This window comes from Cryptomeria japonica, chromosome 2 (assembly GCF_030272615.1).
Source record: "Cryptomeria japonica chromosome 2, Sugi_1.0, whole genome shotgun sequence".
NCBI classification, from domain to species: domain Eukaryota; kingdom Viridiplantae; phylum Streptophyta; class Pinopsida; order Cupressales; family Cupressaceae; genus Cryptomeria; species Cryptomeria japonica.
Genome location: NC_081406.1, coordinates 576,530,082 through 576,552,268, shown reverse-complemented (window position 1 = coordinate 576,552,268; position 22,187 = coordinate 576,530,082). Strand labels below are relative to the sequence as shown.

At 36.3% G+C, this 22,187-nt stretch overlaps 1 protein-coding gene across 2 annotated transcripts; it reads left to right on the top strand.

Annotated features, from left to right (window-relative positions):
• Positions 1-4,172: 4,172 nt before the first annotated feature.
• Positions 4,173-12,040, top strand: LOC131051014 (protein BOLA4, chloroplastic/mitochondrial). Of its 2 annotated transcripts, none has more exons than XM_057985355.2 (3): positions 4,173-4,730; positions 6,036-6,103; positions 11,629-12,040. In XM_057985355.2, exons 1-3 carry the CDS (start codon positions 4,467-4,469, stop codon positions 11,783-11,785), a joined length of 489 nt encoding a protein of 162 aa, XP_057841338.1. In that variant the 5' UTR covers positions 4,173-4,466; the 3' UTR covers positions 11,786-12,040. The 2 variants fall into 2 exon arrangements, with proteins under 2 accessions (XP_057841338.1, XP_057841347.1); XM_057985364.2 differs by lacking the exon at positions 11,629-12,040 and adding an exon at positions 9,131-9,158.
• Positions 12,041-22,187: the final 10,147 nt, after the last annotated feature.

Sequence of the window (22,187 nt, the reverse complement as noted above, 5' to 3'; positions counted from 1 at the left end):
TTATCTTTTGTATTTAAATTTGCATATAATTATTAGTTCATATTTGCTTTGGATCTGCTTGAAACCCTAACAAACAAAACTTGAAAAATCTAACTAAAACTGTGTAAAAATCACACAAGGATGGCCGAAATTCCACTTACTAGTGGGCCATACTCTGTTGGCCAGTCAAATCGACAAACTCGCTCAAATCTGTGGCTGTGATAGGGGGGCACCATTTTGCTCTTCTTCTCTTCTCTTCTCCAAGCTCCAATCTCCAAATGCCAAGTGCACAAATGAGCTGGAATGGGACCCTTGGTAGCTTATATAGCAAGTGGTGATGTAAGTGGGGTGTGTTGCCTAGATGGACATATGGGGTATGTATGCACTCTGCTCACACCATATTTTCACCAAATTTAAATAGGTTTTATCAACAAATCAATATAAATTTTTTTTTTAAAAAAAACATCCAAAAAAATCAAATTTTTTTTAAAATCCAAAGAAACGAAAAAAAATGTCAAAAATCAACGAATTAGCTTGATCATCATTTTTTTCTCAATTTCTCTCCTAAGGGGGGATCTTTATCATATCAACATCATATCGGTATCAGTATTCATATTTGGGGCACCATATCACTTTTTTTTTTTTTGCAACAACATCAAAATCGAAAATCTTGTGCGACATATCAAGCGTTTTTTCTTTGAATCAACATGTGGTCACACATCACTTCAAAGAGGGGCAAAATGTAGACACCTAAATCTGCACACTTCATTAAATAAATTTTATTTGTTTAATTATCATTTATCTACCTATTAATTAAATTAAGGTTTAATTAATATCCTTTTTTCTTCTATCTAACCATTAATTAAATTCAATATTTGATTAATTCCCCTTTCTTCCATTAATTGAATAAATTTTATTTATTTGATTAAATTCCCTCTCCACCATTTAATTAAAATCATATCTTGCGTATAAATAAATCAAATTTATTTAACCCCGCCACTTGCATTCTCCTACATTTTCCATTAACCTCCTAATCATTCTTCTAGAACATCTCAAATCACACTTAACTAGCCTATTTTCTTCTAATCATGTCACATCCCTAAATTTGGGGAAGTCACTTCTCCAAAATTGGAAGAAAGTCTTCTAAATGCATTTAAGACTTTATCTTTTTCAACAAGTTAACTTGTTGAGTTCCCCAAATTTGTAAGGCTCTTACAAATTAACCTCCAAAGTCTTCCAAACCATTAAAGGCTATTACAAAAGCCTTGAAGGTTTCTCCCTTCACACAAGCTAAACCCCCAAAGTCTTCAAAGAGATTTTAAGGCTCTTACAAGACATCATCCCTTCAACACATCAACCCATCATGACTTGTCCTTTTGACCATCTTTCAACTTTGCACAAGAGTTGAACCAATGGATAATAGCCTGCATCCTTGGATACAAGCTTTATCCAATAAAATTGCCCACATGGGGTTAATCATTAAGTCTTCCCAAGAATTTAATGTTTCCTTCCTCTCCTCTCAAGCAATCTCATGGTGACACTTGTCAACATGAGATTCGGTTGAAAAACTCAAATGGATTGATAACTTTCAATCCTGGCCCTTGTCAAGATTATTCAATCTTGGCCATCTATTTCACCAATTCTTTTATAAATAGAGCTCATTTTCTCATATCAAGGATCCCATCTTAGTTATTTGCATCTAGCTAAATTATCTTGTGCAAGTTATCCAAGAACTCCATTGCCATCTTCAAGCATTTTTAGATAATTGTGGTTGCACTATAGCATAGATTTCATCATGTTTTAGTATATCATGTTAGTTTCTTTTCCATGCTAGATCAATCTCATCTTCACACCATGCTCATGCTAGCTTAATCTCACACTAATCTTCTCATTTTGGTAACATATCTAGTTTCATATCCATAGCATATCACTAAGATCATAGTTGCATACATTTAGATCTTAGAATCACATTTCTCTCATTCTTTCCGTTGTCATCTTAGAGATCAAGTGCTCGTCCAAACTAAAAGCCAACTTGAATATGAAGGATCCTTGGAGATAGAGGACAATGGGACATGCTTCGAGTTTTGTTTCATTTACTTGTTTTATGTTTTTTATCTCTAACATAATGTTTCATTGGTGTGCTTGAGTTGTTTGTTTCTCATTTGCAAGATTCCACACTTTTGGAGCATACAAAAGCTTATTTTTTTATTTTTTTGAAATGACATATGCACTCCTTTGTTCTTTAACCACATTCATTAACAAATCTCTATTCTTTAGGAAACCCCTCATTTAAAAATTGATCCATCAAAATTTACTACATAAAGATAATGAGGATAGTATTTATTTGGTAGTTTGTATTTCCAAGTCATTCTCAAGGATAGGAGAATTAGGGCACAAATTAGGATTGCTTTCTTTTTTAAATTAAATATTAGGGTTTATATTTATCTTAGTAATCTATGTATCTATAGAATAATTTTGTTATCAATTGTTACATCATTATTATTTTGTTTTATGTGAAAGGCCGATTTCATATTTTGACATTTATAGATTATTTCATATGATTTTCATAATTTATCATTTTGTATGTTTTGCATGTTTTTTATAAATGTATTTACAATATTTATTACATATAATTCTTTTTTCATATTTTTATTCTTAGGATGCATTTATATTTCATTCATTATTTTTCTCTCTCCTCTAATTTCTTGTATTATATATATAAGGTATTCCAAGGGTGTATATTGTCAATAATATTTTTATAATTGAGACTTCAATTTCTGATAGATGTTATATGGAGACTAGTTACCATCTTCAAATAAAGCTCTACCACATAGATTGGCTACTATGTCACATGGGAAAATTTTATGTCACTTTTTATAGAAGTATAATTTCCTAAGTCTCTCCCTTTTCATTTGCATGATTTTCAATTTCCTAGATAGTTAAGCATAATTCTATTTTACGTCCATTTTTTTTGGTGAGGTAGAAATCTACTCATTGTACATTTCCCCTTATTGCATAGAGTTCCCATTGAGCATACATGTTAAAGGATGAACACAAATAATGAAACTAAGAAAGCTTCATATCTTTATATAGATCCAAATGTCCTTTTATATTTGCATATTTGTAAGTGCTTACATGCTTTGATATAGAAAATCCTTTAAGGATTTACATGCACCTCAAAGTAGGGACAAAATAATAGTAAAAGTTACATGCCCATCAAATTGTTTGTGAAAATATAATAAGGGATAAAAAAATAATGGTTCTTCAAATTAAAATTAAAAAATCATATAAAATAAAATAACTCTTTAAATAAGAATCAAACAAACATTATATATAAATTAAATTATTTCCAATATTTGTATCTAATACATAAAATACTTTCTAAAATAAAATAAAAGAATTTTTGAATAAAAAATAATAATTTGAATTAATATATACAAGAACTAACTTAATATATATAAAACCACAGATGAGATAAAAGCTCCAATTATAATTAATCATCAAATTGATACTAATTTAACAAATATGAAAGACATCAATAGAAATATGAAGAATTAAAAAATAAAATGATAACTGAAAATAAATAAGAAGAAAATAATTACATCAAAGAATTAATAATGATACAAAACTTACAAGCAAAAATAATGAAGAAAGGAAGAAAGCAAATATATAAAACATAATGAACAAAAATATACAATAATTAAAAAAGACAACAAAATATGCTAATTAAAGCACAAATCAATTTTTTGATAATTTTTAAAAGGATATTAACTAAGAAGTATAAAATTAAGAGAGGTTTGGTCCAATCAAAAATATTTAAAAAGAGCCAAATAGTCTAATGAGAAATGGAATTGAGTGGATCATAATTCAAAAGTTATGCAAACAAAATGATACACAACGAGTTATTAATTCAATACTAAATTAAATATCACAATGTAACATTGCAACAAAAACTTTTAAACTTGTTATCCCTTTTTCCAATTTAAAAAAATTATTAACACTAATCAATTACCGAAGCTATTCTGGCTCCAAAATAGATCTTTCGTACAACATGATAGTGACATGTTAGTCAATCGCAACCGTTTATTCCAAAATAGATAGTGTAAAAGACACGACTAACACGCATGTTAGTCAATCCGTACTGCCGTTTTGAAACCAGAATAGACACTTCCTTTATGTTTTCCCATCAATTTCTTATGAGCTTATCACTTACACCTCCCATCTCCCATGATTGCAAATGCTACTACTATAAGCCATCTGTACAGACTTTAGTATCAAACACAATTTAAAAAAATATATCTTTCTTCCTTTCATTCATCGAGGAAGGGGCCCGAACCTTAGCAACTTGGACCTCTAAATCTCGCGTTGCCTAAATCCCACGTGACCTAGCGCCCATATGCTTTGGTTGCAAATAGTAAGGATTTACATACTGCCACTAAAAAGAACTCTGCAATCCTTCCATCCATATTTAGCGCAGGGGAGCGGGAATGACTTCTCTCATACGACCCACTGTTGTATGCAATGCGGTTCGTAGTTGTATTATGTCTCGTCCACTTTCTAGATCACTTGGCAGAGCTCTCTTATTTCACAGGGGGCTTAAAACAGCCGTTCCACCACGTTTAGCTGGGAGATTTCATGGCGGCCATGGAGAGGGCTTAAATTCATTCAGGCATGGCTTCTGTGTTAGGGCAACGGAGGTGTCTGAGCCAGGCTCTGTTGACTCTCCCATGATGCAGGCAATGCAAAATAAGGTAGTTTAAGTTTTAAAACTTTTTCTCTTCTTTTCTTTTCTAGCAATTGGTTACTTCAAAGAAAGTCTACTCCGGAGGAATTCAAAGGGAATCGAACCGAGGCACTTCATTTAGTCATTATAGCCATTTGCCCCTACACCAGACTGTTGTGTTTTGAATTATCGATAACAGGGTTACCTGTGTTACTATATAGTCTATTCATTAGGAAAGAAGAAAAAAAGTTAGCACATCTAACATATTGAGAACTCATTTTGGTATAAGTCCTGAACCTGCGCAAAATTATTGATAAAAGTCTGTAAAACTGGGCAAATTATTCAATTAGGACTCGATCAAAATCACCTAAAAATTGACCGAAAGCACTTACCATGAGTTCATGTTGCGATTCCTATTTGATTCTTTTTTAGATGCTGCAGATAAAGGCAGTTTGCTAGGTTTAAGTTTTCTTTTCCCCTCTTTTGCTTCTGGATTTTTTAATTAGTGAGTGGCAAAATCTCTCAAGTCTCGCAAGTCTCACTTGTTTCGAGATTTTTTAATTATTGAGTGGCAAGTTTCGCAAGTCCCCATTATTAAGCCAATTCATTTTGGCTCTTACTCTTAAACCTTGTATTTTTATTTATTTTTGATTGGTGAACGCTTTTTGATTGGAGCTATGAACCAGTGGAGCCACAATAGGAGAGCCCATCCCCAAGAACATTTTTTCAGTATTGTTTTGATGAATGTTTTGTCCTAGCACCTTGGACAAATCACTGTGATTGTTCTAAGAGAGTATAATTCATAGGAGTCTTGGACATTTTTTATGTATCAAACTATAATTGTTATCTAAGAAAGTTCTGATCTAATCAACATGATACATTTACACACTTAATGTCAGTCATCACATGTGTGATGATCTTGTTATATTCCATTGACTCAAAATCCAATATTTTCTAACTAGCCTGCTTTAGTAAATAGACGTAGGCATTCTAACTGGTTTTAGACTTCTAGTGGCTTCTTACGTGTTTTTGTTGAAGACATCTTCTGGCTTATTTGGATATTTGTTGCCATTTATACACATTTTGGGAAGTATAAATGCATGTTAGAATTTGACAGATATTGTTTTGGAGGGTGGCATTTATGTTATGAATATTTGGTCTTAAGTCTATATAAAGTTATTTGGCCCTCATTGATTTTCTGAAGCTAGTTTCTCATGAATATGTCATTTTTTATTATTGGGAATCATCAGTTGTATAATTTTTATTGGTCCTTGATTTTCTTGACATAATAGTGGCTAATTGTTTTCAAACATTGATTGCATATATCACAAAGATAAAAGAGCAGTTAAATGCTGAAGAAGTTATTGTCAAAGATGCTTATGGTGATGGTCGTCATGTAAGGTATGTTCCTTGATTCCTCAACTTGATCAAAACAGAGGAATATCTCATCTCTAATTTATGCATTCTTAGCTTCTTTGGAGTTAGATATGATAAATAATTGGCTTTTTAATTTTTAAAATTTCTTTATTGATAGCTTTTGAACCTACCATTTCTTGTTTGGGGTAATATGGCATTCATTAACTCCATGGGTGTTTCTAACATGATTTGTAATGTAATGGTGATGAGGAGTACATCTAAGAGTGTTACTGTTACGCATGTTTAAATTTCCCTTTACTATAACAATTTGGCCCATAACTATAGTGGATATGGCATAGATGTGGCGTAACAATAATGGGGTATGTTCTAGTGCGACTCATGTTTACAATTTTTATTAATCAAATCCAACTTAGACTTACCAAGCCAAAAAAAAGTGGTGATAATGGTTTCCAACGTCACTTGTGTACATATGTTTCCATATTATGAAAGAAATAATAGAGATAATTGCAGCACATTCACACTAATTGTCAGTAGATAGAGGAAAATAGAACAAATGCAAGATGTTAGATATTGAAATATTGAATAGCTGAAATATGAAGAGCCACTTCAAGGGGAGCAACCTCCAAATGAGAGTAAATATAACAGTGGATACCTACTCCCTTTTTATGACATATTTAGGTTTGGCAACTCAAAAGTCCTAATTAGTACAACTAAACAAAATTTTGAAAATAGAGAAACTACTAGAAGACTGATCAACGACATGCATTTCACATGTAAGGCTACTCTATAATGTTAGCATAAATCATAACAAATATGTGACAACGGGATGCTCCCTTGCCTTTCTTCAGAACATGTTGGGCACAATGCATAACAACTCTTGATGCTCATGATGAAGTGCTTTTCCTTTCATCATGCATCTTATATCAGTATTTTCTTCCACTTTATGATTTACTTGGAAATGGGTTCTAATTGCTTTATTCACTAGTTAAAGATCTTAGATTTTCACAGTCAGACACAATATCATGCATCTGGATACCATTGTTTAATGTTTTCAATTCCAACTTCACTATTCACTTGTTGAATACAACTTTTGGTTCCATTGTAAATTGTTCATTCTTTATTGATTTGTGGAAGCCTTTTCGAGGCTGGTATTTTTATACCCAATGACCTTGCAGCATGAGACATGAAAAGTATGGTAGATTCATGAGGAGCAGGGTAGCTCCAATCGATAAGCTATGTTGCCAACCTTGTGGAGTATTTTGTAGGGACCATAGAACTTTGGTGCTGACTTTTTGCTCTTCTATTTCCTAAGGGGCATCTGCTAGTAAGGTTGAAGCCAGAAGAAGACTTAGTTTTCTAATCCCATGCTGATTCTACATAGTACATACTACTTCATCCTACTACGAGCCACTGATTTTACATACTACTTCATTCTTGTGGATTTGATGGACTTTTTGCTGGTGTTGAAGGTGATTCTCTATTGCTTGAATTTGGAATGGACTTTTAGATAGGAAATAATGGAGGATGCTAGTTACCCATAGAGGCTGTAAATGGTGTCAAATGAAGTATCATGCCCATGACTCTGCCAGTGAAAGGCATTTCCACCATTGAGATTTCTTATCAGAAGAAAAATAATGGAGATACCTTTCCAAAAATTTGTTTATAATCCCTGTTTGACCATCTGATTGACAGTGATAAAAAGAGGCATCTACCAATTTTGTGTCCATTGTGGCAGATAAGTCGATCCAAAACTTGTTGGCTAAGGGACCTTCATCAGTAGCAATTATTTTGGGGATACCCTGAAGTTCCTTAAGATTTTCCATGAATTTTTTACCACCTTTCTTTCAGAAATGGGCATATTTGGTGAGCCTGTCTACAACTACCGTTATCTTATGTTCCCTTTGACTTGAGCAACACTAAATACTCAACCAAAAGTTTCAATACAACCCTTCAGCCTCTCCAAATAAAAAATCCTTCTTAGTTTTTTGACTAGTCTCAAGGACCTTGGATACTTTACAATTATGATGAGTGCAGCTTTAATAAACTCTTGTTCTTCGATTGAGAGTTATGGCTTAAGAAAAATCTATCCCTATACCACAAAAGAGTCACCCATCCATTTTAATCTTGTTGAAGGTGTTCATATTCCTTTATAATTATTAGACAATTTCACAAGTCAAAGGATCTTGGTACCACACTGAAAATTTTCCTTATAGACATTGCATGGAAGAGTACTTTGTCATTTCTTTCTTGGAAATGAAAATACATCTCATGGCTACATGTTCCTTTAATGATATCAGATTTCCGCAATCTATAGAGTTGTAAGTTGCTGCTTTTGGAATTGATTGCGTGAGTTTTTTTACATGTTCCTTGTTTTTCTTATAAATGGTTTCAAAACCCCATATCCAAACAACTTGTAACCAAGACTTTTGATCCATCTTAATTGTCTAACCATGAGGTCTTGTAATGAACCTTTGTTGTACCTGCCTTGCCTTTCTGATAATTAGGGCTTGATCTATCCACCAAAGGTTGGATTTAGGGCCACAAAAGGAAATTATGGTTTCCTGCAACATTTAGATATTTTATTTTATATGTCAGCAGTAATATTAGATCGGTGGCATAATTATTGCAGCACAAAATACATACACGACCCATTCTAGATTTTGAGGATTTTCCAGGTTGGCTGGGCTACCCATCCAAACCCATCCCGTCTCTTAGGGCTAATAGGGCCACCTGAGGATGGGCCTAGCATACCCCTGGCTTGCACTCATTAGCTTGAATGTACTAACAAACAGAGGATATCAGGAAGATAACAAATGCATACATAAAACATAGATTCATGACTATATTACTTGGTTAACATTTATCCATTATATATAAATTTGTAGGGATTAATTCATTATATTTGTGCCTAGTTGCAAAAACATGACTATCATTAATTAGTATTCCTTTTCTCTACATATTAGTTGTGTCTGAGAATGAATGAATTATTTTTATTCTTTTATCTATCACTAAAGTGTATTTTAATGCAGCGTTCTAAACCTGATATTGTAGGTTACCTATCTAGCGTGAAGATTAAGTTCATTTTACCCTTTTGTACATTACAAATGTGCTTAGTTCATTTGGTAAGACATTTTTAGGCATGGAACTGATTTAGCAATTAATCTGGGTCACTAGTTAAAATATATTAATTACTGTTATATGAGGAATGAAAACAGATTTAATACAACTTGCACAAAACATACTTCAACATTTGGACATTTAAGCGGATTGGCATGGGGACGTACCAGCCTACTGGTGATGGGAAGGAATGCTTACTAGGCGCTGGTTCTTCATCGCTGGGAAGAACCAGCGACTAGCCCTTTTACATCGTCTGCTGATTGATGCATTCTCAGGGCAATCCTCATGGTTGTCTAGGCATCATAAATTATGAAAATTGAAATAAATATTATTACTGAGTAACGAAGTTACCTGTTGGATGCTTCTCCTTGTCCTTCTCTCCTTGTCACTCCCTCTCTTGTGTTTCCTTGGGGTGCGGTTTTATACCTCTTTGAAACCACGCGATTCCCTTTGAAACATGGTGTCTATTCCGGAGGTGTCTTGGGAATGGACGCATCCTTTCATTACTAGTTAAGATAAAACATATTTTAAGTGGTAAAAATAATTTATGTATTGAATATATATATATTTATGTACGTGTATTGTTTAATGTTTCTAGTCATTGCCTGCTGTCTACATGGGAATATGACAGGTCTCAATCTGAAATGGAATTCTGAAATAAGTAAATTCAGCTCAGCTGGACCATTAATCTCCTTACTAATAAAAATTGACTAAATTCAGCTCAGCTGGTCCATTAATCTCCTTACTAATCAAAATTGACTAAGGCACCTTGAAAACACTCTCAGTGCTCCTAAGATGAGATATTTTAGCAAGAAAAAACTCATATATTGGTTGGTGCAGTGAGACATAGAGGTTCCAGAAAGGTTCTAAGGCAAATTGACAACCTGTGGTCATAAACATTTGAAGAAAATCCTCACTTGACAGTTAGCTCAATAGGAAACTGTATTATAATTTCAGCTTAAGATAGGACCATACGTCAATTTCAGCATGCGATAGAATCATAAAACAAGAAACAGGTGATTCAGATGGGTTCATCGATGTTGAACCCATACAAAGAAGACAGATTAGTAGACCTAAATAGATCCAAGGAAGCTCAAACACTTGAAATTTTGTCCTTTGAAGCCTGTCATCATTTGGAATATTTGTTTAGTCCATTTGCTGAGTTTCTGTATAAGTACATCCCTTGTGTGTCATGTAATTCTTTCTGTGAGTGTTTTTTGGAGTAGTAGCATCCAAGTGCACTGTAGGAGAGCATGTACTGAAACAAGTTGCAGAGCAAGGCTAGTTGGGATAAATTTGTTGATGTTCTTGGAGGCCTCGAGAAGCCATTTGATTTGTAATATTGTAGAGCGCTAGTGGCAAGAAAAGGAAAATCCTTACTTTTTATTTGAGTTTGCATATAAGTGCTTCCCTTTTGTGTCATGCAATTCTTCTTGTTGAGTTTTTTTGGAATGGTAGCATGTAAGTTCAGTGTAGGGGAGCATGTGTTGAAACAAGTTGCAGAGCAACACTAGTTAGGACAAAATTGTCAATGTTCTTGGAGACCTCAAGAAGGCATTTGACTTGTAAAATATTAAAGTGCTAGTGGCAAGAAAAAAAGGGAAGGCCTTAATTTTTTTTTACTTTTATCACAATGGGTTTGTCCAAGGTAAATCCCTCGTGTTTGAGCTGTAGTTTTCTGTGTTTCAGTTGTTTTCTTGCTTCTGTCCATTCATGCAACTACCTTGTACTATTTTTGGCACTTGAGCAACTTGTCTTCTTAAGCAAAATAACAAGGGGACAAGTATTTCAACCAAGTTGTGATTCATGTTGGTGAGTTGGCTGTGGAATATCTATGCTAATTATAGATCAGATTATTCTAAGAGCAAGATATGATCCTTGGGTTTATATTGCTATATTTATAGTCTTTAATATTAGGAAAATGCCTTGTATTTTTGTCAACGGTATTGGCAAGACCCATGTCATTCAGAGCATCTACATCACTGTGCCAACATGTTTTCTTCTTCCTTGTGTTGTACTTGGCATGCAGTGATTGGTGGCAGAGTTGCTTTATCAAAGGAGACTTAGGTTTTGTTAATTATTGTTTGCTCTGCCATGCCCACTTGCATTTTCGCAAATCTTGTATACTTTGTCATGCCAACATTTTTGTGTCTCCACATGGTTGTTAGTTCGAAAATTCTCTTTTGGTAAGGAATTGAAGGTACCGACTAATTGTTGAATGGGGATGAGCAGCAAGCAGAGTTGTTAAATTAATAATTGGGGGCTTTGATTGAGAAACTTTGCCTGTTACACTGACATGCTTTTGAAACTTTTTTTATGAATCTAAAACAATATGCGTCTTTTGAATAATCTCCTTATCTATCATTAAATGCATATCTTGATCCATTCTGATCTTTCTTCTGACTTTGCTTATTGATGAGTGCATTCATCAGTATTGATGTTATATCATCAGCCTTTGAAGGACAATCCCAAGTGAATAGGCAAAGGATGGTCTACAAGGCAATATGGGAAGAGATGCAAAGTGTTGTTCATGCCGTTGATCAAATGACAACAAAAACTCCTGCTGAGGTTGCGGAAGCATCGAAGTAATATTTAAATTTACTCAAGTTGTATTGTTCCCATGGACTCTACAATGTGCCTCTAATCGTACTTCGACAATTTGTTTTTTCACTCGACATTTTACTATAACGTTCAATCATCACAAGGTTGAAGTCAACAAGCTTATGTACTCTTGCATAAAGAATTTGGATTTATAAAGCTAGAAATTCCGGGCAGATAGATTTGTACAAGAACTACAATCTCTTAGGATGCCTAAACTACTGAATGACATGAGATGTTAAAAGATTTTGGTTTGTGTGGAATATAGTCTGTGTCAATGCTGATATAACATATGAAAATGAAAATCATTTAAGAAAATAAAAGTTTTGGTTACTCGTGAAATACCTAATTGTCAACATTCACTATTTGTGAACTTATATATTACAGTATTCCATAGTCATTTACGTGGGTAAGCAAAATTTAACATTTATATGTACTAGAGGAATGATCTCCTTGCTCCTTGACCATCTGCAAAATCATATTTTTCTTATTAATCCTCATTATGATTAATAAGATGTTCTATGCAGTTACACATGCACACGGGAATCAAGCTTTCATCATCTTGTTATTTTATGTGGTTCGTTACCATCCCGTGGAGTTGTAGATACCGTATTTGCTTTTTCAATTTTAAAAACAAAAGTGATATTTTTGGTATTGGGATAAGTTTCTGTTTATTTAAACTTACAAACCATTCTTGCAAAAACATACAGACCGGAAACCTTTCAAAACTGAGAGCAATATAAATAGTTACTGTTTTACTGAAAATTATACAGGAACATATCCAGATCCAAATTTAAATTCCATGCTTTGAGCGTCTGATCAAGTTTGTAATATCATCTCGAAAACAGTTTGCTTTGATTTTGACTTTTGCTATTTTCTAGATTTGACTAACCCCATTTTCACATAGTCTGATTGCTATCGCTGTACCAAATCAATCTGTCTCTTAGACTGTCAATTACCGCTGCACTATGAAGCAGAATGATTAAAAAACTGTTAGGATGCTGATTGCCTTTAAACCGAACTCTGGCATGCCTGAGATTGCCAAATTATCTCTTTCCTCATCTCAAATCAACCCAGCAGGATATTTAAAATGATCTATTATAATGGTTAAAACTATCGTGCAGCACCTTCAAGCAGCTTTTTTCTAATCTACAATATCTCCAGTAAAGAAATATACATTTAGTTCCATGGGGGTGTATTATTATGCTGAGAGGCATCCTACAGTGGCAGCAAGTCACGAAGCATCATGTTGTGACCATGTAAATAAACACCAAGACACTTTTGACATGTATTTAGAAAAACTAAAACTACAAAACAAGTCATAAGTAAATAAAAATGAAGTAACAGTGTAAATAATTTTTTTTTTTAATAATTCTAAAGTAAAATAAAATAACTCAATTCTGATATCTTTGGCATTTGCAAGATAGATGTAATTAAAACATCTATACAAATTTATTTGTAATCAGCATAAATATCCCGTAACACAATTATCAAAAAATGGATATGTATTATCCCTGTGTTCTTAAGCATGGTGGTTATTGAAACAACAAACTAAAGTTTCAAAAAGATGCTAAACAATGCCATGGCTGTCAACTACGTCAAATAGCTATTTGAGAAACTCAATATGCTTCGACGTGCATTTATTCATTGCATAACAGTGCTCACAAGACTACTATTAAAATACACCTGCAGGTTCAATTACAATGATTGCTCTCCCGCCCATTAAACCTGTAGGTTCAAAATCACCACTCCCAACCGTTATTCCTATTGTGGCACCCTCATCTTTGGTCTGTGATGGGCCCTCTTCTTTGGCCTATGATGGGTTTCCAAGTCCTTTAGCTTTGTCGATCATCCATGATCTTACTTCCCCTCTACTGCGGGCTCTTTCTGCCGACATTGGTCATGTCTCGGGCATCATTGTGCCTGAGTCTTTGTCTAGGGTTGACTCACCTCTCACTTTTGGTGGCATGGGTGTTGGTTGCCCCTTCCCCGCTTTGGTGCTTGCTTTTGTTAGTGGTGGAGGTAGCTTTGTTCAAGTGAACAATTTTGGTGTTGATTGCCCAATGAGGGAGAAAACTCATCCTCTTCCTTGTGCCAAATCATCCTTGTTAGTGATTTGTGGCTAGGATATGGTGGAAAATGAGGACTTGTACAAATGTAGGGGTCTAGTGTGCAAATTTTACAACCTTTGGCCCCCTCTTCCGGACCTTCACAACTCTTCCTATGTGACAAATGTTTCTTCATTGCCTCTTTCGCCTCTTTGGAGGACATGAATTTAGTGTTGGATAAGTTGTAGGGTTGGATAGAGCACTCTCTCTCCATTAAACCTTGGTCAACTTTCTTTAACCCTCTTACTGAGCCACTTAATGTGCACATGGTATGAGATAGTCTTTCAAATCTCCCCCCTAGTTTTGAGCCATTGGCAACTCTATTGGTCGCTTCTTGAAGGTAGATAGTTCCACTTCCTACATGAGGCACTCCACTTTTGCTCACATTCTCATGGACATTGACATCTCCAAGCCTTTCACAGGGATACAATTTTGATGGTTGGGGATAGGCCTTGCACTCAACTTCTTGATTATGAGAGTCTCCCTTTTAGATATCATTGATGCTTCTCCATCGGTCACTTAGCTATGAATTGTACTTTCTCACATTGTAAGGTCACTACTACTCAGTGGAAGAATGCTAATGAATATGGCTCCTCTCAAGATGATGAGGAGTTCTTAGCTTTTGGTGTAGCTTTGATGTGCCCTACAGACCCTATTGTGGAACCTCCCACCCTAATTGTGGATCTCACAGCCTAATTTGCCCTTAGCTTCATATAAACTCTAGATTACTTGTGGTTGAAGGTCACATCTTGTCTTGTCATTCTATTGCTCCCTCTTTACACACTAACAAGCTCTCCTTCAGTTTGGAAGATAATGTCTCCTAGACTATTGTAAGAAGGAAGAAAGGTCCCCCTAATTCATGTTTCCAAGCTCATGCCCAACTGTTGGATGGGAGATCAATTCATTTTAGGCCTGGGATATGTCTAAGTGGGATCCCAAAGGTCCCAACTCTTGCTTTTGTTTGTTGTTGTTGACAGCTTGGCTGCAAATGTTCCTCTTTCCCTTGGTTGTGTTGTTTCTTTGTTGTTTTTGGCCAGCTTGGGCTTGTTTTGTCTAGCCTTTTAACTGCCTTTGTAAAAGGTCAGCACCCTTGTTTTCCACTTAATCTAATAAAAAACACCACTATCGAAACAAGACAGTAACAATTACACCATAATTATTATTTAACATAAGAGTATGCATAGTCCTTAAGTAAAGAGTTGATCAAACATATATTAGCTCTAATAAACTAGAATAATACTTGTAAATAGTTGAACATGGCAATTAGTGGACCAGCAATGGTTATCTCAATACACATTTCCTAGATGATGTCTACCTTAATCTCATGAAGCATATTGAAATAAAAATCTCATTGATTTAATTTATTGGTTTATCACTTAAAATATTTTTACTCACACTAGAGAAAGAATTGATTACTGAGCTTGTGTTACCTTCCGAAATTATTCTTGACTAGCCTTTTTGTTTGGTAAGTTTTAGTCCTCACCACAAGGCCTTGGCCTCATTGAAATTATTGGAATTTGATGAGCTTCACAAGACATTATTACCAAGCCTCTAAGACACTTAGAAAAATCGCACATTTCTTTCTTCGCCTAAATTTCCCTTAGAAGTTACATAGAGCACATTTCATTTAGATTCAATCTCATCACGTAAAACTATTATTTTCTTGGGTGGGAGTGTTGGCATTGAATGTTAGTGGTGGAAGCTAAATAGTTGTCTTCCATTTTAGTTCTCATTGAACTATTTCTATTGTATAAATATTGAAGAGTTATTTGTAAAATTTGTGTGAGCTTTTTTTTATTCTCCATTGCATAAACAAAGAAGAGTTTTTGGGAAAAAAATGTGTGAACTTTTTTCATTCTCTATTGCATAAACAATGTCGAGCTTAAAAAAAGTTCACATTTTTTTCTAGAAGCTCATCATCATTTATATAATAAACTCTAAAAATTTAATGTCTCTAATTATCTCCTTTGTATTTGTTTGGTTGCTTCTGTCTATTAGCTTGTCTTCATTAACGATGAGTGGTCTTTTATTTTATTTTTTGTATTTTTTTTTTAATATAAGAATACGTTTGTTTTTCATTTGGAATCGTCACATCTTATTTGATCTTTTAATCCTAAGGGTGTGAAGGCTCAAATTGGTGATGTTCAAATATTGGTATGGAAAACATTAAGAAAGGGAGTAATGGATTGAGAAGTGAAAACAAATCCTTCAATGATTCTCTCTTTCTAGAAGACGGTTATCCATTGGTCACTAAAGGTGCTTAGTTTATTGCTTAAGATGGAAGGTTTGTTCAAGCTTTGGGCAAAGAGGAAGGCTCAAAAGGTGAGCATGTAGTTACTCCATCCCCTGTTCCTAATGTGGAAATTGTTTGGCATTTTGGAAAAAGAGAGCTCACGCTTAAATATGTTGGTGTGTTTTTTGTTTATTTAACTCTCGATGCATTTCCTTTGTGGAAGTTCTTTGATGACTAATTATCTTTGGTTTTAGGCAAGATATGCGGTCTTAATGTTACATTTTGTAGACTGTTGTAGAAAGGGTTATATTTCATTTATTTTAAAACTTAATGATATGTATAAAAAAATCTTTAACAAAGGATTTTGGATGTTGGCAAAAAAAATTTCGGCCTCTATAGATCGTAAAGTTAATCTTGAAGATGTAGTTTCCAAATCTTCACCAAAATGGCTTGTACTATGCAATTGTTTTTTTTTCGTTTATTGCCTTAAATTCTTACCTTAGTTCTTGAGATGAGGTTTAGGTTTTGCGTATACTCCTATTTCAATTCCCAAAGTTGATTTCCTTATTGAAATTGAAAAGGCCATTCAAACTCTACCTAACATTGTCACAAATGAAATTAGGCAAGATTGTGTTGTCACATTGAGACGTGCAAAGCCCCCCAAATGTAATGTCCCCAAGGTTGATTTTATTGCTTTCAAAAACCCTATGAAGAATGATGATATAGTCATTGTAAAAGTTGGCAAAGGTAATGCGGTGGTCATACTTGACAAACAAGATTATGTCACAAAAATGTTGGACCACTTATCCAATGGTGGTAGCTATAGAACCCTCCCTAAGACCACCCCTATTTCTAAAATCATAAAAAAAGTTAAGCTAGCTATCTCCCCCCCCCCTTTTTTTTATGATTCCACCAAGAAGCGTCGCATTCCACATAAAGAGATCGCCCCTTGCATTTGTAGTATCTTTAAAATCCATAAACCGGACATTCCTCTTAGGCCAGTTGGTGACACTTTAAATCCCCCACCTACCATTTGGCCACTTTCCTAGCTAAATTGATCTCCCCTCTTTTAGGTAAGTCGGGATCCTTTAAGGACTCAAACTATTTCATCAATTTTATTCAAGACAAAAAAGTTGAAGACCATGAGATCTTAGTCAACTTTGGTTTAGTGTCCTTATTTACTAAAGTACTTAATGCTGACCCTTTGGAACTTGTCAAATGCAAGACAATTGATGAAATTGCTTCTCTAGTTGAACTTTGCCTTTGTTCAACATTTTTCACATTTCAAAATGTGATTTTTATGCAAACAAATGGAGTTGCCATGGGTGAACCCCTTTGTTCTCGATCAGAGCTAGTCTCTACATGGAATATTTTGAAGAATTAGCTCTAAATTCCTTCCCCCTTAAACCTCGTTGGTGGAAACACTATATAGATGACACTAATGTGTGTTGACCACATGCGTATGAACGATTAGAACCTTTTCATTCCCACTTAAGTAACCTAGTTGATTGCATTCAATTAACCAACGAGTTTGAATCCAATCAACAACTTCCTTTTTTAGACGTCCTCATCATTAGGAAAAATGATGGTACCTTAGCTCATCAAGTATTTAGAAAAACTACACACGTGAACCTCTACCTTCACGCCTTGTCCCACCATTATCCTACCCAAAAAATGGAGGTTCTAAATCTCTTGCAATACCAGCCTATCATATTTGTGATGAAGTGTAATGTCCCCGATATAATTAAATAGTCCATTTAAATAATTTATTGTACGGCCCCGTACTTAATAATATATTTCAGGTCCCTTTAATTAATTAGTTAGTTATAAACTTTTTGGTGTCGGCCCATTTGTAACCCTTCGGGAAACTTCCTGGAGCCCATATATATGGCCGAGTTAGTCATTGTTGTAGGTATGTGAATTTGATATTTTGTTCTCTCCTGTGCAAATTCCTATTGGAGTTCTGGTATCCGCCATTTCGGAGGTGAAAGACCCTCCCTATTTGGTATTTGCAATTTCGGTGAGATTCACCCCTCACCCTATTCTATTTATTTGTACTCGTTCCGAATTTGGCAAATCTTGAATCTCATCATTGTTTATCACTCCAGTTGCATATTTGTTAATCCGATACATTCAGAATTTATTGCTTACGAAAGATCAACCCTTCACTGCACATTCACTAGAGCACACCATACGCCTTACCTCCCACCGTACGCCCACAGTACGCCCATCGTACGCCTTGCCTCCAACCGTACGCCCATTGTACGCCTTACCTCCCATCGTACGCCATTCCTCCACCGTACGCCCACCGTACGCCTTACCTCCCACCGTACGCCATTCCTCCACAGTACGCCATTCCTCCACCGTACGCCTACTGTACGCCTTACCTCCCATTGTACGCCCATCGTACGCCTTACCTCCACCGTACGATCACACCCACATGCTCTCAATATTGTCGTACATTAGCAAGGGAACATTACAGTGGTATCAGAGCTTGTGATCTTGCCAGCCTGTCGTATAGTGGATGTAAGTGTACACTCGAAGGAGGTACCATTCGGCCGATCGAATGGGGGAACCACGGGATCTTGAAAGAGAAGTCATGGTACTATTAAGGGAGCTAACCAAAAGCCAAGCTTAGCTCAACGACACCATAATCAAAGGGGAGCAACGACAACAAATCATGGAGGAAACCTTACGACAATTAGCCTTGGGAAAAATGAATGGAGAACAAAATGGGCAGGGCAATGATTTGGTCATAGGAAGGTCAAACGTCCAACGCTCGCATTCACGGCCGTTGATGCCTTCTTTGCCTCAGAAATCAAAAGCACCCCGCGGGGAGAAAGAACCCACCTTCCAGGAGATGCAAGCACAATTGAACCAAGATTGGAGGGATGCAAATCTTGAGGGGGACACATCCTTCAAGGATTATGTTGAGCTCCAGATGAAATACTTGGGCGATAGAAGTTGGGGCTATTATGGACACTATAACAATGACATCAAGCAGAAGGTTGGCAAGATCAACCTATCATCCTTTGGTGGGACCAGAGCAACCTCAGCACGAGCCTGGGTTCAAAAAGCAGATACCTACTTCCAACTCAACCCGATGCTTGAAGATGAAGCTATTAAGTTTGCAACACTCCACCTGGAAGGGGTCGCGCATGAATGGTGGCATCATGGAATGGTCACTCTCGGCCATGACCAGATAACCTCCTATGTGGAGTTCACTGAGAAGCTCATAGATCGATTTGATGGGGAGGATCCAGAACTCAACTTTAAGGAGTTGGCGCAACTAAAGCAGTTGGGGCCTGTGGACAGTTACATCACGTAATTCCAGAGACTATCTGTGTTGGTAACAAACATCTCAGAGCGGAGATTGGTGGTCTTGTTCATGAGCGGTTTGATGGAACCACTAAAAGGTTGGGTGAAAGGGTTCAATCCCAACACACACTCTGAAGCGATTAAGAAGGCGCATGACATGACAACCTCATCTTCTTCCTCCAAGAGTTACTCGCATGACAAACCACCCCTAGCCCTGAGGAAGCCATCATTAGATGAAGCCACAAGGCAGGAACTCAAGAGAAGGAAACTCTACTTTACCTGCAAGGAGTCGTGGGGACCAGGACACCGATGCTTAGCCATTGAAGTGGTGTCCGACGACGAAGAAGAGAATGAGGAAGATGGTCAGCAAAGCACAAAGGAGGGTAAAGAAAACATAGATCGTGTAGGGAGAATCTCCACACTGGTCTGTAGGGGAAGTACCATTGCCACCCTGACTAGCACTCCTGAGTGCAGTGTGTTTCGGGTTCGTGGCACACTCCAAGGGCAACAGGTCATAGTCATGTTGGATAGTGGGGCCACTCTCAACTCTATCAACTCATCGCTCGTCACCAGGAGGGGTTTGCATACAGAGGAGCATGAGGGGTTCGAAGTCAAGGTAGCAGGAGGCAGTCTATTGTCATATACTCATCTGGTTCCACATCTCAACATCACCATGGGAAACTACACAATGACAGACGATTTCTTCGTGATTGATTTGGATGATACAGATGCCATCTTGGGCATTCAATGGATGAAAACCCTCGACCAGTACACACAAAGCTTCAAGAGGATGGAATTCTCATTCGAAGTGGATGGCAAGAAGGTGGTACTAAGGGGAATGTCCAATGGCCGCATGAGGGAAATTTCGGCAAGACAGATGGAGGCAATCTTCAGACATGATGACATCATCTGGGAGAGTGAACAGATCGGGGAGCATCAAAGTTTGCAATTGCTTGAGGGCAAGCAATTTTTGGGACGGGAGGACTGTAATGTCCCCGATATAATTAAATAGTCCATTTAAATAATTTATTGTACGACCCCGTACTTCATAATATATTTTGGGCCCCTTTAATTAATTAGTTAGTTATAAACTTTTTGGTGTTGGCCCGTTTGTAACCTTTCGGGAAACTTCTTGGAGCCCATATATATGGTCGAGTTAGTCATTGTTGTAGGTATGCGAATTTGATATTTTGTTCTCTCCTGTGCGAATTCCTATTGGAGTTCTGGTATCCACCATTTCGGAGGTGAAAGACCCTCCCTATTTGGTATTTGCAGTTTCAGTTAGATTCACCCCTCACCCTATTCTATTTATTTGTACTCATTTCGGATTTGGCAAATCTTGAATCTCATCATTGTTTATCACTCCAGTTGCATATTTGTTAATCCGATACATTTAGAATTTATTGCTTACAGAAGATCAACCCTTCACCGCACATTCACTGGAGCACACCATACACCTTACCATACGCCTTACCTCCCACCATACGCCCACCGTACGCCTTACCTCCCACCGTATGCCATTCCTCCACCGTACACCTTACCTCCCACCGTACGCCATTCCTCCACCGTACGCCTTACCTCCCACCGTATGCCATTCCTCCACCGTACGCCTTACCTCCCACCGTACGCCTTACCCCACCGTACGCCTTACTTCCCACCGTACGCCTTACCTCCACCGTACGCCCTCACCTTCACCGTACAGTCACACCCACACGCTCTCAATATTGTCGTACATTAGCAAGGGAACATTACCAGCCTATCATATTTGTGATGAAGACCACATTGATCTTGAACTTTCCCACCTCTATCAGGTTTTCAAACTCAATGGTTATCACAACAAAGAAATCCTTAAGAGATTTCAAATGTGCTAAAAATTGTACTAATTCTATAACCAAACCAAGTTTGCCTCGTGCCTCCCAAATTGTTGTCATCCCTTATGTTGAAGATCTCTCTAATAAGATCTCTAAGATTCTTTGTAAAAAGAGCATTAACTGTGTCTTTAAACCCATCTCCACCACCTGTAAATTCATTCACTCTGTCAAATATCCATTACCTTCTCTTTTCCACTCGCAACTTTATAAAATTGATTGTTTGTGTGGAACCCCATATATTGGAGAATCAAGATGACCCATTAGCACTAGGATAAAAGAACACGGTGTTGACATTAGTTTTGATTGTGTCTCCAAGTCTGCCTTAGTTGAACACTCCCACCACTTCAAACACAACATTTGCCTTGAGAACTCCCAAGTCATTGTTGGAGAATATGACTATTTTAAGTGCAAATTTTTGGAGGCCATCACTATTAAAAACCATATGTCCAATCTTTTTTTTTATTCGTAAACTACAACCAAGGTTGCGAGAAAATTTATTAATAAAAATATATAGTTGCATATATGGCCAATTGTGGCCACCACACAAACACTGCATTTGCAAACATTCCATTAGCCACACACCTATTGGTTTCTGAGGGTGCTATCAGAAACAAAATCTACTCTTCTACTAAACATAGCAGTTAATGAGCAACTAAAATCATCATTGAATAGTCAAGCCCCATATTTGGTGTGAGACTAAAGAAACATTATGTTGCTAATATTTGAACATTTGTTGGAATTCTTTTTCTTTTTTTTGAACTGTGTCATGCATCAACTCTGTCTCCCTCAATAAAATCCTTTAGAGGATGAGGTGAAGCCTAAGGAGTGTTAACCACCCTAGGAGAATGGGAACTTGCATTAAG

Coding starts and splice junctions, on each gene's coding strand:
- LOC131051014 (XM_057985355.2), top strand. CDS start 4,467: ATGACTTCTCTCATACGACCCACTGTTGTATGCAATGCGGTTCGTAGT. Junction 4,731..6,035: donor TGCAGGCAATGCAAAATAAG/GTAGTTTAAGTT, acceptor TATATCACAAAG/ATAAAAGAGCAGTTAAATGC. Junction 6,104..11,628: donor GGTGATGGTCGTCATGTAAG/GTATGTTCCTTG, acceptor TGCATTCATCAG/TATTGATGTTATATCATCAG.